Genomic DNA, 14,353 nt, shown 5'->3' with positions numbered 1-14,353 from the left:
TACTCAGGAGGCTGAGGCAGGAGAATTGCTTGAACCCAGGAGGCGGAGGTTGTGGTGAGCCGAGATCGCGCCATTGCACTCCAGCCTGGGTAACAAAGAGCGAAACTCCGTCTCAAAAAAAATAAATAAATAAATAAATAAATAAAAAATAAAAATAAAAATAAAAATAAAATAAAAAATACATTGACGTATACAGTGATTATCTGCTTTAGCCTCAGGCTCACTCACCCGCCCAGACCCTGGGTAAGCCCCAAGACTGCCAGCTCTGAAAGCTGTTTTCTGCAGCTCTCGAGTAGCTTGAAGTGTTATTTCTCTCAGGGGGGAATTTGCATTTATAAAAATGTTTTATTTATTTATTTATGGAGATGGATTTTTTTTTTTTTTTTTGAGTCGGAGTCTCACTCTGTCATCCAGGCTGGTGTGTAGTGGCACGATCTCGGCTCACTGCAACGGAAGTGGGGTTTCATCATGTTGGTCAGGCGGGTCTGGAACTCCTGACCTCATCTGACCACCTCCGCATCCCAAAGTGCTGGGATTACAGATGTGAGCTACCGCGACTGGTCTGACATTTGAATTTTAAAATGGGTCAGGGGCTGGGCACGGTGGTTCATGACTGTAATCCCAGCACTTTGGGAGGCAGAGGCAGGCAGATCACTTGAGGTCAGGAGTTAGAGACCAGCCTGACCAACATGGTGAAACCCTGTCTCTACTAAAAATACAAAAATTAGCCAGGCATGGTGGCTGGCGTCTGTAATCCCACCAACATGGTGAAATCCCCGTCTCTACTAAAAATAAAAAATAAAAAAAAATAGGTGGGCATGGTGGTGCATGCACCTGTAGTCCCAGCTACTCAGGAGGCTGAGACAGGAGGATCACTTGAACTCAAGAGGCGAGGGCAGCAGTGAGCTGAGATCATGCCACCGTACTCCAGCCTGGGTGACAGCGCAAGACTCTGTCTAAAATAAATAAAAATTGGTCAGGGAGTGGGTGATGAATTTCTACCGCTAGACTGTTAGGCCCTGCAATAAATGGATAGGTAGGATCACTGGGAGGCAGAGGTGGGTCCCTTCTTAATATTCACTGAATCATACACACAACAATACCTTCTTGGGAGACAGGTCTCAGAGGCCTGGGAAAAGACTGGGCGGGAGTTCAGACCAGATGTCAGGCACTGTGCCTGCATTATCTCAATGAACACTCTCTCATAGTTACCCCATAAACTATTATTTTCCTCATTTTACAGACAAGGTCACAGAAGCCCAAAGATGAAGTGACTTGCCCAAATTTGCCCAGCTAGAAATTTAGGATTCCATTCTCATTTGCAGCCCTCATACAGGTTGCTACTTGGCATGCAGGGCAGGGCTGTTTCTAGACCTCATGCCTGTGAATGCAGCCTCCCCAGATGGACAGAAAGCTTGGAGGACCTAGGTCAGGCCCTAAAGGTGGAAGAGAGGGGGGATGGAGTATCCTCTCCCAGCTCATAAACTTTCTTGGCAGTGGAGGATGGTAGCGGAAGGACTCTGTCATTCACCCCATTGATCCCCAGAGTGTTGGCAGCTGTGTCTTGTGACTGGGTATCTAGGCAGGGGTCAAGGGTCAGTGCCCCTGTTTCCTTTACCCTGCTCCCCCCTCCCCGGGGGCAACCTTTAACCCTCCACCGCCCACATGCAAGTCTGCCTGCCTCTACACATTCTCCCAAGAGTTGTCCGAGCCCCGAGTGGACAGCGGCTGACTATGGAGAGCAGAGGCCCACTGGCCACCTCGCGCCTGCTGCTGTTGCTACTGCTGCTTGCCACTCACCAGGGATGGGCCCTGAGACCTACTCTCCCCACCCAGGTGCAGGAGCGGGACGGGGGCTCAGCTCATGCCATCTCCCCTTCTCTGCTCCTCTGGCCCTGTAGCAGTGCCTCCCCCTCTGTCTGTCTCTGAAAAGTCCTTACTCAGCCTTGTGTATTTTCTCTTTCTGATAGAGAACCCAGGACTTTCCAGGTGTCCACCTCAGCAATGGCCCAGGACGCGAGCCTGTTGCTGTCATGACCTTTGACCTCACCAAGATTACAAAGTATGGGGTTGGCCTAGTGCTTGACCCAGTCCCCTGGCTCTGCCCTCTCTCCATCACCTCTTCTCTTTCCCTGTCTTCCTTTCCTTCTTTATCTGTGAACAACACCTCCCCCAAACCCACACTGGCTCTCAAAGAGCACATGGCATAGACAATCTTTCCTTCTGCACTTCCAGATCCTCCTCCTCCTTTGAGATTCGAACCTGGGACCCAGAGGGAGTGATTTTTTATGGGGATACCAACCCTAAGGATGACTGGTTTATGCTGGGACTTCGGGATGGCAGGCCTGAGATCCAACTGCACAATCCCTGGGCTCAGCTTACGGTGGGTGCTGGACCACGACTGGATGATGGGAGATGGCACCAGGTAAGCTAGCTGTGGTCCCAGGGGAGGGATGTCTGGAGCTGGTCTGAGGAAAAGGAACGAAACCAAGTTATTGGCCATCCCTTTACCACTGTCATCTCATTTAATCCGCACGAACCCCCACAAGGTAGCTATTCTTGGTCCCATCTTATCTGACAGGAATTCTAAGGCTCAATCAGTAGGTAAGTGATAAGGCCTTAGTGAGCCAAGGCCAAGGATGCCAGCTGAGTCTTTAAGGCATGTTCTTTCCACTATAGTACGAGGCTGGCTCCCAGGAAGGTGGCAGAGACAGCTCCCAGGGGCCTCTGATTCTGCTTCCCACCTTCCTGCAGGTGGAAGTCAAGATTGATGGAGACTCTGTGCTGCTGAGGGTGGATGGGGAGGAGGTGCTGTGCCTGAGACAGGTCTCTGGGTCCCTGGCCAGCAAAGACCATCCTACCTTGAAGATTGCGGTTGGGGGACTGCTCTTCCCTTCTTCCAACCTTCGGTTGCCGGTAACTACATCACAGGGGCGGAACCCTAGCCAAGTCTTGGTAAAGCATGCTAAGTGAGTGGCCGTGGGAATCAAAGTCCATGCTTTTAGGGAGATGGGATGGGTTGAGAGCACAAGGGGGAGGCCAGATGCTCAGAGGGGAGTAAACTGAGGCAGGGAGGCTGGGACTGGGGCTCTGATGACCTGATTTCTACATCCCCATATCTCACCTCCATCACATTCCAGCTCATTCCTGCCCTGGATGGCTGCCTGCGCCGAGATTCCTGGCTGGACAAACAGGCCGAGATCTCAGCATCTGCCCCCACTAGCCTCAGAAGCTGTGATGTCGAATCAAATCCTGGGATATTTCTCCCTGCAGGGACTCATGCAGAATTCAATCTCCGAGGTAGATTTCCTTGGAGCCTCTTTTCCCCACCTTGGCCAGCTCGGCCTGCCCCGTCTTCCTCCACCACTGACCCCTTTCCTCCCTGAAGTCCTAGCTTCAAGGCCTCAGGATAATCATTTCTCCCCACAGACATTCCCCAGCCTCATGCAGAGCCCTGGGCCTTCTCTTTGGACCTGGGACTTGAGCAGGCAGCAGGCTCAGGCCACCTCCTTGCCCTTGGGACACTGGAGAACCCATCTTGGCTCAGTCTCTACCTCCAAGATCAAGTAAAGGGGGAGAATGGGGCACTGCCTGTATTCAGTGGAGCCTGGAGCAATGAGGGGAGAGAGCAGTCCAAAATGTCAATATTAGGAAGACTTCCAGCCCAGGAAGTCTTCCAGTCCGGGAACATAGAGAGACCCTGGCTCTCCAAACTTGTTTTTTATCAATAATTAGCCAGGCATGGTGGTGCATGCCTATAATCCCAAAGTGCTAGAGGCCAAGACCAGAGGATCATTTGAAGCCAGGAGTTTGTGACCAACCTGGGCAACATAGCAGAGACTTCTGTCTCAAAAAAAAAAATTAGCGAGGCATGGTGGCACGTGTCTGTTGCCCTAGCTACTTAGGAGGCTGAGGCAGGAGGTTCGCTGGAGCCCAGGAGTTTGAGGCTGAAGTGAGCTATGATGGTGCCACTGCATTCTGACCTGGGCCACAGTGAGACTCTGTCTTAAAAAGATAAAAACAAAAGTAAGGTTTATGGATGGCATTCAGGTGGGTGGTGGGGCCAGGGACATATCTTGAGGCTGTTCACAGCAAGCAAACAGTTGACTCAGACTGCCTATTTACTTGGGGTGAGTGTGGTTTTAAAAAGGGTCAAGCCGGCCGGGCGCGGTGGCTCAAGCCTGTAATCCCAGCACTTTGGGAGGCCGAGGCGGGTGGATCACGAGGTCAAGAGATTGAGACCATCCTGGTCATTACGGTGAAACCCCGTCTCTACTAAAAATACAAAACATTAGCCAGGCATGGTGGCGCGTGCCTGTAATCCCAGCTACTCAGGAAGCTGAGGCAGGTGAATTGCCTGAACCCAGGAGGCGGAGGTTGCGGTGAGCCGAGATCGCGCCATTGCACTCCAGCCTGGGTAACGAGAGCGAAACTCTGTCCCCCCCCCCAAAAAAAAAAAAAAAAAAAAAAAAATTGGGCAGGATTTAAATGGTGATGGCCAGTAGGTGGAGGCATAGCGAAGAGGCAGAATGAAGGCAGCTAGGGGTGAGGCTGCGGCAGCAAGCCAGGCTCATTCTTCCGTCCCTCACTACAGCCTCTTTCCCACACACTCTGCAGAAGGTGGTGCTGTCTTCTGGGTCGGGGCCAAGGCTGGATCTGCCCCTGGTCTTAGGACTCCCTCTTCAGCTGAAGCTGAGTATGTCCAGGGTGATCTTGAGCCAAGGGCTGAAGATGGAGGTCCTTGCCCTGCCTCCTTTAGGCCTGGCTCCCCTCCTTAACCTCTGGGACCAGCCTCAAGGGCGTCTCTTCCTGGGAGCTTTACCAGGTAAGAGAGAATGATGTTCAAGTTCATTAGCACACCACTGGAAACAGCTCAAGGGAGGGGGCACATTTTGAGGGGAAGGAAACTCTGGGAGGGAAGAATAGGCCCTCCCTATTCAAGAAGAATATATGGGGGCAGTGGGAGGTAGTGCTTTTGCAAACTCAGGTTGGAGGAGTGGAAAAGTGGGGAGAAGATTCTGGATGCGATCCACCTTAATGCTCTAATGCCACCTCTGCACTACCTTCCTCCAGGAGAGGACTCTTCCACTTCTTTTTGCCTGAATGGCCTTTGGGCACAAGGTCAGAGGCTGGACGTGGACCGAGCCCTGAACAGAAGCCATGACATCTGGACTCACAGCTGCCCCCAGAACCCAGGCAATGGCACTGATGCGTCCCATTAAAGTTCCACCTAAGAAACCCCTTTGAAAGTTACTTACTATTCATTTATTCAACAAATATTCACTGTGCACTAGCAATGTACCAAGCACTGTGCCAAGCATTGAGTTGTCTTTTTTTTTTTTTTTTTTTTTTTGAGACAGAGTTTCCCTCTTGTAGCCTGGGCTGGAGTGCAATGGCATGATCTCGGCTCACTGCAACCTCCGCCTCCCGGGTTCAAGCAATTCTCCTGCCTCAACCTCCTGAGTGGCTGGGATTACAGGTGCCCACCACCATGCCTGGCTAATTTTTTGTATTATTATTAATTTTTTCTTGAGACAGAGTCTTGCTCTGTCGCCCAGGCTGGAGTGCAGTGGCGAAATCTCATCTCACTGCAACCTCTGCCTCCTGGGTTCAAGCAATTCTCTGCCTCAGCCTCTTGAGTAGCTGAGATTATAGTCGCCTGCCACCATGCCTGGCTAATTTTTTTGTATTTTTAGTAGAGACAGGGTTTCATCATTTGGCCAGGCTGGTCTTGAACTCCTGACCTCAGGTGATCCTCCTGCCTCAGCCTCCCAAAGTGTTGGGATTACAGCAGTGAGCCACCATGCCCTGCTGAAAATGAGGACTTCTTAGGCTGAGATCCCAGCAACAACCCCCACAGACAGACACACCCCAGATATGGGTCACTTTCTGGAAGTCAGGACCCACCCTATTCCTCAGAATCTACTCCCTTTGAGACTCCAGTTTCCTGTCTCTATGGCTGGTCCAGAGAGATCAAGAGGAAGGGAAGAGACGGGATTTTGTCATCTCAGTCATCTGGTCCTTGGACTGGCCATTGCTGCCCAAGGAAGGAGCAGCAGGGGGCGTACGAGGGTCATAGGGAGATGTGGGCAGGGGTTCTGGAAAAAGGGGTGGAGGCAGGGAGAAAGATAAAGGCAGGAGAGCCGCGGGAGAAAGGCCCCCCTCTCTCTCTCCTGGTCTCGGTCCACTTGCTGCGTTCCCAAAAGAATTTGTCTCTACTCTATTAAGCAAGAACTGGTTTGTGCTGGTCCCAGCTGGGAAAAACAGACAGATTTGGGAATATCTCTGCCCTCAAAGAATGTGGTGACCCAGCTCTCAACCACAGACCTCTGGAGAATGCTGGTGCCCCAGCATCTCTCCCTGGGGAACCCTCGTGCCCAAGCCTCTAGCCCCAGCCCCCAGCTCCCAATCTTCAGCCCTCTTAAGAATCCTTGTGTTCTACACCAAAGCTCCCAGCCTACTAAGAAGCCCTGGGGCTTAAGCCCTCCATCCTCATTCCTCTCAAGAACCGTTAGGTTGGGCAGGCACAGTGGCTCACACCTACAATCCCAGCACTTTGGGAGGCGGAAGAGGGGGGATCACCTGAAGTCAGGAGTTTGAGACCAGCCTTGCCAACATAGTGAAACCCCGTCTCTACTAAAAATACAAAAATTAGCTGGGTGTGGTGGTGGACGCCTGTAATCCCAGCTGCTCTAGAGGCTGAGGCAGGAGAATCGCTTGAACTCTGGAGGCAGAGGTTTCAGTGAGCCAAGATCGTGCCACTGCATTCCAACCTGGGTGACAAAGTGAGATTCTGTCTCAAAAGAAAATAAAAAAAATAAAATAAAATTTAAAAAGAACAGTTAGATTAAAGCATCCCTCATCTCTAGACTCCATGAGAATCCCAATGTCTGAGCCTCCTAGTTTCTTTTGTTCTTGTTTTGAGACCGAGTCTTGCTTTGTCACCCAGGCTGGAGTGCAGTGGCACAATCTCGGCTCACTGCAACCTCCACCTCCTGAGTTCAAGCGATTCTCCTGCCTCAGCCTCCAGAGTAGCTGGATTACAGGTGCCCATGCCCGGTTAATTTTTGTATCTTTAGTAGAGACAGGGTTTCACCATATTGGTCAGGCTGATATGAACTGCTGACCTCAGGTGATCTGTTCGCCTAGTCCTCCCAAAGTGCTGGGATTACAAGCATAAGCCACCGCGCCCAGCCAAGCCTCCTAGTTTCTTACAAGGATCTTTTCACCAGTAACACAGGCAGCAGGGTGACTCACTCATTGGAACTGCTGTCCCCTTCTACAAGGATCAGCCAGGACCTAAATGACCCAGGGTAAGGAGGTCCTGGGGAGTCTCTAGGGTAGAAGACACAAATCCCAAGCCCTGCCTCATACCTGTCCTAATCTTGACCCTATAGACCCTCTCAGGATCTACACCTGCCTCTACCTAGCCAGCAGTGTTTGTAGAGGAGTCGTCAGCATGGAGAGGGCATTCAAAAAATTTTTTAAATTTTTATTTATTTATTTATTTATTTGAGATGGAGTTTTGCTCTTGTTGCCCAGTATGGAGTGCGATGGTGCGATCTCGGCTCACCGCAACCTCCACCTCCTGGGTTCAAGCGATTCTCCTGCCTCAGCCACCCTAGTAGCTGGGGTTACAGGCATGTGCCACCACACCCGGCTAATTTTTGTATTTTTAGTAGCAATAATGGTTTCTCCATGTTCATCAGGCTGGTCTTGAACTCCCGACCTCAGGTAGTCTGCCCGCCTTGGCCCCCCAAAGTGCTGGAATTACAGGCGCGAGCCACCGTGCCCAGCAAGGGTGTCCAAATTTAACTCTGGCCTCTTGACAATGGTCAGGGTTAACCTAGGCCACATGAGCACCTGCTAGGTACCAGGCACTGTTCTAGATACTGAGGATGCATCGATGAAAAGGACGAACACCATCCCTGCACTGATGGAACTTATAATATAGTAGAGGGGAAGCAGACACAAACAAGAAAACAAATAAGCAGGGTTATTTCAGATAGTGGTTAGAGCAATAAAGGAAATAAAATCCTGTAATATAATAGGAGAGGGAAGGGCAGGGCAACATTAGCTGGGTGGTCAGGTAAGTCACTTGAGCAGAGACCTGAATAATGAAAAGAATCATCCTGTGGAGGCCTGTGGAGTGCGAGCCAGCAGGGAGGGGGGTCAAAGAGCCCGGATGCACCTGGGCACCCACCAAGGGGGTTGTTCTGCGTGCCAACATCCTGACCTTTTGTCACTGGAATCTCCCGGGAGCTGGGAGCTGGCTTTTCTCTCCTCCCTCCACCCCACCCTCTCCAGGACACTGTGCCCCCAACCTCCCTTTCCCCAGCCTGCCCTAGATTCCAAGATTCCTGATTAGCATCCAGAGCTGTCTACACTCTCTCATTAAGACTGACTTTGCTTTGACGCCGACTTTGCCAGGCCCCCATCAAGGGCACCTACGATGCCTGCCCAGTGTCCCCTGCCTTCCCCACACTCCCCAAAAAGCTTTCCAGAGCTTGGCAGCACACCCTGAAGCCTCTGGGCCTGATCTACCCACTCACTCCGCCCCACCACTGCCTCTCTTTCTCTTTCTCTCCCTCCCTGCTGCCCCCACCCCCACCAACTTTCTTTCAATTACCATGTATTGGCTGCTGCCAGTAGGCCAAATACTGTGTTAGGTAGTCCCCCACAGGGACTCTAAGGATGAATAAAACTTGGTACTGGCCCTAGAGAGCCAGAGTCTTTTTTTTTTTTTTTTTTTTTTTGAGACAGTCTTGCTCTGTCCCCCAGGCTGGAATACAATGGCGCAATCTTGGCTCTCTGCAACCTGCACTTCCTGGGTTCAAGTGGTTCTCCTGCCTCAGCCTCAGCCTCTCAAGTAGCTGGGATTACAGGCATGCACCACCACACCCAGCTAATTTTTGTATTTTTAGTAGAGACAGAGTTTCACCACATTGGCTAGGCTAGTCTTCAACTCCCAACTTCAGGTGATCTGTCCACCTCGGCCTCCCAAAGTGCTGGGGTTACAGGCATGAACCACCATGCCTGGCCAGAACCAGGGTTTTGAGGGAGGCAGACATGTGAAATGCTTTAGTATCTCAGATACTCCTTGGTATCTGAGATGCCAAGGAACCTGGTTACTAGTTCTACCAAGGACCATCAAAGAAATGAGTTATGGCCAGGTGCAGCAGCTCATGCCTGTAATCCCAGAACTTTGGGAGGCCAAGGTGGGCAGATCATCTTAAGTCAGGATTTCAAGACCAGCCTGGCCAGTATGGTGAAACTCCATCTCTACTAAAAATATGAAAATTAGCTGGGTGTGGTGGCAGCTTCTGTAATCCCAGCTACTGGGGAAGCTGAGGCAGGAGAATTGCTTGAACCCGGGAGGCAGAGGTTGCAGTGAGCTGAGATCGTGCCACTGCGCTCCAGCCTGGACAATAGAGCAAGACTCCGGAACAAAAAAATTAAAAGCATGGAAAAACAAAAGAAATGGGTTGTTAGATGTGTGAAGTTGAGCATGACAAAACCTCTGTAACACTGTTTCCCCAGCTACAAAATGGGTTTCTCTGTCTAGAAGGTTGCTATGAAGTTCTGATGAAATCATGTAGGTAAAATGTGTAGCATAGTGTTTGGCATGCGGAAAGTGCTTAATATATAGGAGAGATATATTTCTCAAGATAGTTGAGAAATGTTGCTCTTATTAATCTCACACATAGTTCTTGACATATTAGTCTGCGCTGCTGGGTATGAAAGATCAGAGAGGGCATGTGAATCGGCTGAACCATGGATGATCTGAGATGGAGTGAGGGCAGATGGGGGGCTCCTTGGGCTATGTGGCCTTGTGTGCCCTGCTAAGGAGCTGGAGCTTGATCTGGTCAGTCAATAAACTTCCTCTTCTAATCTCTCTCTTCTTCTTCTTTTTTTTTTTTTTTTTTTTTTTTTTTTTCTTGTTCTGTCTGTGTCAACCAAGCTGGAGTGCAGTGGTGCGATTTGAGCTCACTGCAAACTTCTGGGTTCAAGCGATTCTCCTGCCTCAGTTTCCTGAGTTGCTGGGATTACAGGCATGCACCACCATGCCTGACTAATTTTCTGAATGTTTAGTGAGCTGGGGTTTCACCATGTTGGCCAGGCTGGTCTCGAACTTCTGGCCTCAAGTGATCCACCCACCTTGGCCTCCCAAAGTGCTGGGATTACAGCCGTGAGCCACCGCATGGCTTTCTTTCTTTCTCTCTTTCCTTCTTTCCTTCTTTCCCTCCTTCCTTCCTTCCCTCCTTCCCTCCTTCCTTCCTTCCCTCCTTCCCTCCTCCTCCTTCTTCTTCTTCTCCTCCTTCTTCTTCTCTGTCTCTCTCTCTTTCTTTCTTTCTTGAGATGGAGTTTCACTCTTGTTCCCCAGGCTGGAGTGCAATGGCACAATCTCAGCTCACTGCAACCTCCGCCTCCTGGGTTCAAGCAAATCTCCTGCCTCAGCCTTCTGAGTAGCTAGGATTACAGGCACCAACCACCATGCCCGGCTATATTTTGTATTTTTAGTAGAGATGGGGTTTTGCCATGTTGGTCAGGCTGGTCTCAAACTCTTGAACTCTGGTTCACCATGTTAGCCAGGATGGTCTTGATCTCCCGACCTCATGATCTGCCGTCCTCAGCCTCCCAAAGTGCTGGGATTACAGGTGTGAGCCACCGCGCCTGGCCCACCAAGCTTATTTTTAATTTTTTTGTAGAGATACAGTCTTACCACGTTACTCAGGCTGATCTCAAACTCAACTCTTGGCCTCAAGGAATCCTTCCGCCTCAGCCACCCAAAGTGGATTACAGGCGTGAGCCACCGTTCCAGGCTTCTTCTCTTATTTTCTTTTTATTTCTTTCCTTTCCTTCCTTCCTTCTTTCAACTGTGGTAAAATATATGCAACATAACATTTACCATCTGAACTCTTTTTTTTGTTTGTTTTTGAGACAGGGTCTTATTCTGTTGCCCAGGATGGAGTACATTGGTGCAATCATGGCTCACTTCCTGGGCTCAAGAAATCCTCTCACCTCAGCTTCCCCAGTAGCTGGGACTACAGGCATTCACCACTATGCCTGGCTAATTTTTTTTTTTTCTTTTTGAGACAGAGTCTTGCTCTGTTGTCCAGGCTAGAGTGCAGTGGTGCAATCTCAGCTCACTGCACCTCTGCCTCCTGGGTTCAAGTGATTCTCCTGGGTCAGCCTCCTAAGTAGTTGGAATTACAGGCATGTGCCAACATGCCTGGTTAATTTTTGTATTTTTTGTAGAGATGGGGTTTCACCATGTTGCCCAGGCTGGTCTCGAACTCCTGACCTCAAGTGATCCACCTGCCTTGGCCTCCAAAAGTGCTGGGATTATTGGTGTGAGGCACTGTGCCCAGCCTAATTTTTAAATGTTTTGGTATAGATGTGGTCCCACTGGTCTGGAACTCCTGAGTTGAAATGAGTCTCCTACTTTGGCCTCCCAAAATGCTGGGATTACAGGTATGAGCCACTGCGCCAGGCCCATATTAACACTTTTTTTTTTTTTTTTTTTTTTTTTTTTTTTTTTTTATTATTTTTTTTTTTTTTTTTTTTTTTTTTTTTTTTTAATAAGAAGGAGTCTTACTCTGTTGCCCAGGCTGGCAGGAGTGCAGTGGCATGATCTTGGCTCACCCAACCTCCGCCTCCTGGGTTCTAGCAATTCTCCTGCCTTAGCCTTCTGAGTAGCTGGATTACAGGTACACGCCACCGCTCCCAGGTAAACTTTTTTTGTATTTTTAGTAGAGGCAGGGTTTCACCACATTGGTAAGGTTGGTCTCAAACTCTTGACCTTGTGATCTGCCCACCTTGGCCTCCCAAAGTGCCACTGCACCCGGCCGATTGTAACCATTTTAAGTGTACATTTCAGTGGCATTAATTCCATTCACTATGTTGTGCAACCATCACCACCATCCATTTCCAGAACCCTTTTCATCTTTGTAAAACTGAGACTCTGTCCCCATTAAACAGCACTTTTCCATTCCCTTTCCCCGGATATCTGCCTTTCAGAGCTCTCCTCTTTCCTTGTTCTTGTCTCTGCAAACACCCATTTTTTGGGAACCCAGACAGCTAAGTCCCTGCGATTGCATGGACCGAGGGGAAGGAGAACAGCGGGCACAGACTCGGGACAATCTGGGTATGGGAGAAGCGTATGGGGGCTCTCATGCCCTGGTTCCTTTCTGGAGATGCTGGTGGGAAAGGTGGGTTCCAGGAGAAGGCTGGAGGTTTTTAATGGCTCTTTTCTGCCCAGGTTTTTCAGATCTCCCCTTTCTCAGCTTGGTTCCCTCGGAACAGTAATGTTGCACTTAATGCAGAGCCCCCTCCACTCTCATCCTTCCCCTCCTCCCAATCTGCAGGAGAAGACAGCAAGGAAGGGAGCAATAGGTATCTCATCCTTACTCCATAACCCCCCTGTGATGCACAGAAAATACTTAAAAAAAAAATTTTTTTTTTTTTTTTGGAGACGGAGTTTCGCTCTTGTTGCCCAAGCTGGAGTGCAATGGCGCAATCTCGGCTCACCGCAACCTCCGCCTCCTGGGTTCAGGCAATTCTCCTGCCTCAGCCTCTTGAGTAGCTGGGATTACAGGCACGCGCCACCATGCCCAGCTAATGTTTTTGTATTTTTAGTAGAGACGGGGTTTCACCATGTTGACCAGGATGGTCTCGATCTCTTGACCTCGTGATCCACCTGCCTCGGCCTCCCAAAGTGCTGGGATTACAAGCGTGAGCCACTGCGCCCGGCCTAAAATTTTTTTTTTAAAACGGGGTTTCACCATGTTGGTCAGGCTGGTCTTGAACTCCTGACCTCAGGTGATCTGCCCGTCTTGGCGTCCAAAGTGCTTGGATTACAGGCATGAGCCACCACGCCCAGCCTAAATTTTTTATTTTTATTTTTTTAGAGACGGGGTATCACCATGTTGGCCAGGCTGGTCTTGAACTTCTGACCTTGTGATCCACCCACCTTGGCCTCCCAAAGTGCTGGGATTACAGGAGTGGGCCACTGCACCCAGCCTACTTATTTTTTTTTTTTTATTTCCAAGTAAGCATGGGATATAGGGCAGACACTGAGCCAGGGATTTGGAGGCCAACCTTGGCTGTGTTTGCTAAGCTTTATGTCTTGAGGTTACGGACCAGGTCTCATCTTTCCAAATGGAGGCTGGACCACTTCAACGTTTCTTAACTGAGGAAGGAAAGAGCAAGTTGCTTCTGTAGTTCCTTGCAGAAGCAGCCTTTCCATGTTCATGCCCAATTCAGCAGCCAGACACTATCTTTGGTAGCTCTATGGGTTTCTTGAGTTTGAAGAAAGTATGAATAGTCTAAGACAAAGGCCTGTTCTCAAAGAGCTTAGAGCGCTTAGAGTCTAGTTGAAGAGATAAAACACACACAAGAGTTTTCTTTTCTTTCTTTTTTCTTGAGACTGAGTTTTCCTCTTATTGCCTAAGCTGGAGTGCAATGGCATGATTTCAGCGCACTGCAACCTCTGCCTCCTGGGTACAAGCGATTCTCTTGCCTCAGCATCCCAAGTAGCTGCGATTACAGGTACATACCACCACCACCTTCTCCTTCAGGAAGGAGAGTGACATGATTACATAAAACCACAGGAAGTGGTTTTTTAGTAGAGACAGCGTTTCACTATGTTGGCCAGGATGGTCTTGAACTCCTGACCTCCTGATCCACCCACCTTGGCCTATCAAAGTGCTGGGATTAAAGATGTGAGCCACTGCACCTGGCCGCCCAGCTAGTTTTGTATTTTTAGTAGAGATGGGGTTTCACCATGTTGGCCAGGCTGGTCTGGAACTCCTCATCTCAGGTGATCCACTTGCCCAGGTCTCCCCAAGGGCTAGAATTACAGGCATGGTAATTCTTGTGTTTTCAGTAGAGATGGGGTTTTACCATGTTGGCCAGGCTGGTCTTGAACCTCTGACCTCAAGTGATCTGCCTGTCTGGGGCTCCCAAAGTGCTGGGATTATAGGCGTGAGCCCCCTCGCCCAGCCCATTTTCATTAAATGTAATCATGTCACTCTCCCTGAAACTACAGAATTGTTTTCTTTTTAAAAATTTATTATTTATTATTTATTTTTTTATTTATATTTTTTATAAGATGGGGTTTCGCCATGTTGGTCAGGCTGGTCTTGAACTCCCAACCTCAGGTGATCCGCCCACCTTGGCCTCCAAAGTGCTTGGATTACAGGCGTGAGCCACGACGCCCGGCCTACAGAATTGTTTTCATGGTGGCTGGATTAAAATCCAAACCACATCTGCTATATGAGATATGAGGGTGAAAATATCGGCCGGGCGCGGTGGCTCACGCCTGTAATCCCAGCACTTTGGGAGGCCGAGG

General features: G+C 49.7%; 1 protein-coding gene across 3 annotated transcripts; it reads left to right on the top strand.

Annotated features, from left to right (window-relative positions):
• The first annotated feature begins 1,657 nt into the window (after positions 1 to 1,657).
• Positions 1,658 to 5,253, top strand: SHBG (sex hormone binding globulin). 3 transcript variants are annotated; one of them, XM_017531598.2, is made up of 8 exons: positions 1,658 to 1,836; positions 1,971 to 2,062; positions 2,236 to 2,425; positions 2,755 to 2,916; positions 3,141 to 3,300; positions 3,430 to 3,566; positions 4,618 to 4,825; positions 5,074 to 5,253. In XM_017531598.2, exons 1-8 carry the CDS (start codon positions 1,666 to 1,668, stop codon positions 5,220 to 5,222), a joined length of 1,269 nt encoding a protein of 422 aa, XP_017387087.1. In that variant the 5' UTR covers positions 1,658 to 1,665; the 3' UTR covers positions 5,223 to 5,253. The 3 variants fall into 3 exon arrangements, with proteins under 3 accessions (XP_017387087.1, XP_017387088.1, XP_017387089.1); XM_017531599.2 differs by lacking the exon at positions 2,755 to 2,916 and having other exon boundaries at positions 5,074 to 5,242; XM_017531600.2 differs by lacking the exons at positions 1,658 to 1,836; positions 1,971 to 2,062 and having other exon boundaries at positions 2,102 to 2,387; positions 2,809 to 2,916; positions 5,074 to 5,242.
• Positions 5,254 to 14,353: the final 9,100 nt, after the last annotated feature.

The sequence above is a fragment of the Cebus imitator genome, unplaced genomic scaffold (genome assembly GCF_001604975.1).
Source record: "Cebus imitator isolate Cc_AM_T3 unplaced genomic scaffold, Cebus_imitator-1.0 Scaffold72, whole genome shotgun sequence".
NCBI lineage: Eukaryota > Metazoa > Chordata > Mammalia > Primates > Cebidae > Cebus > Cebus imitator.
The sequence above is the reverse complement of the archived record's forward strand: the minus strand, read 5'-3'. Positions and strand labels throughout refer to the sequence as shown.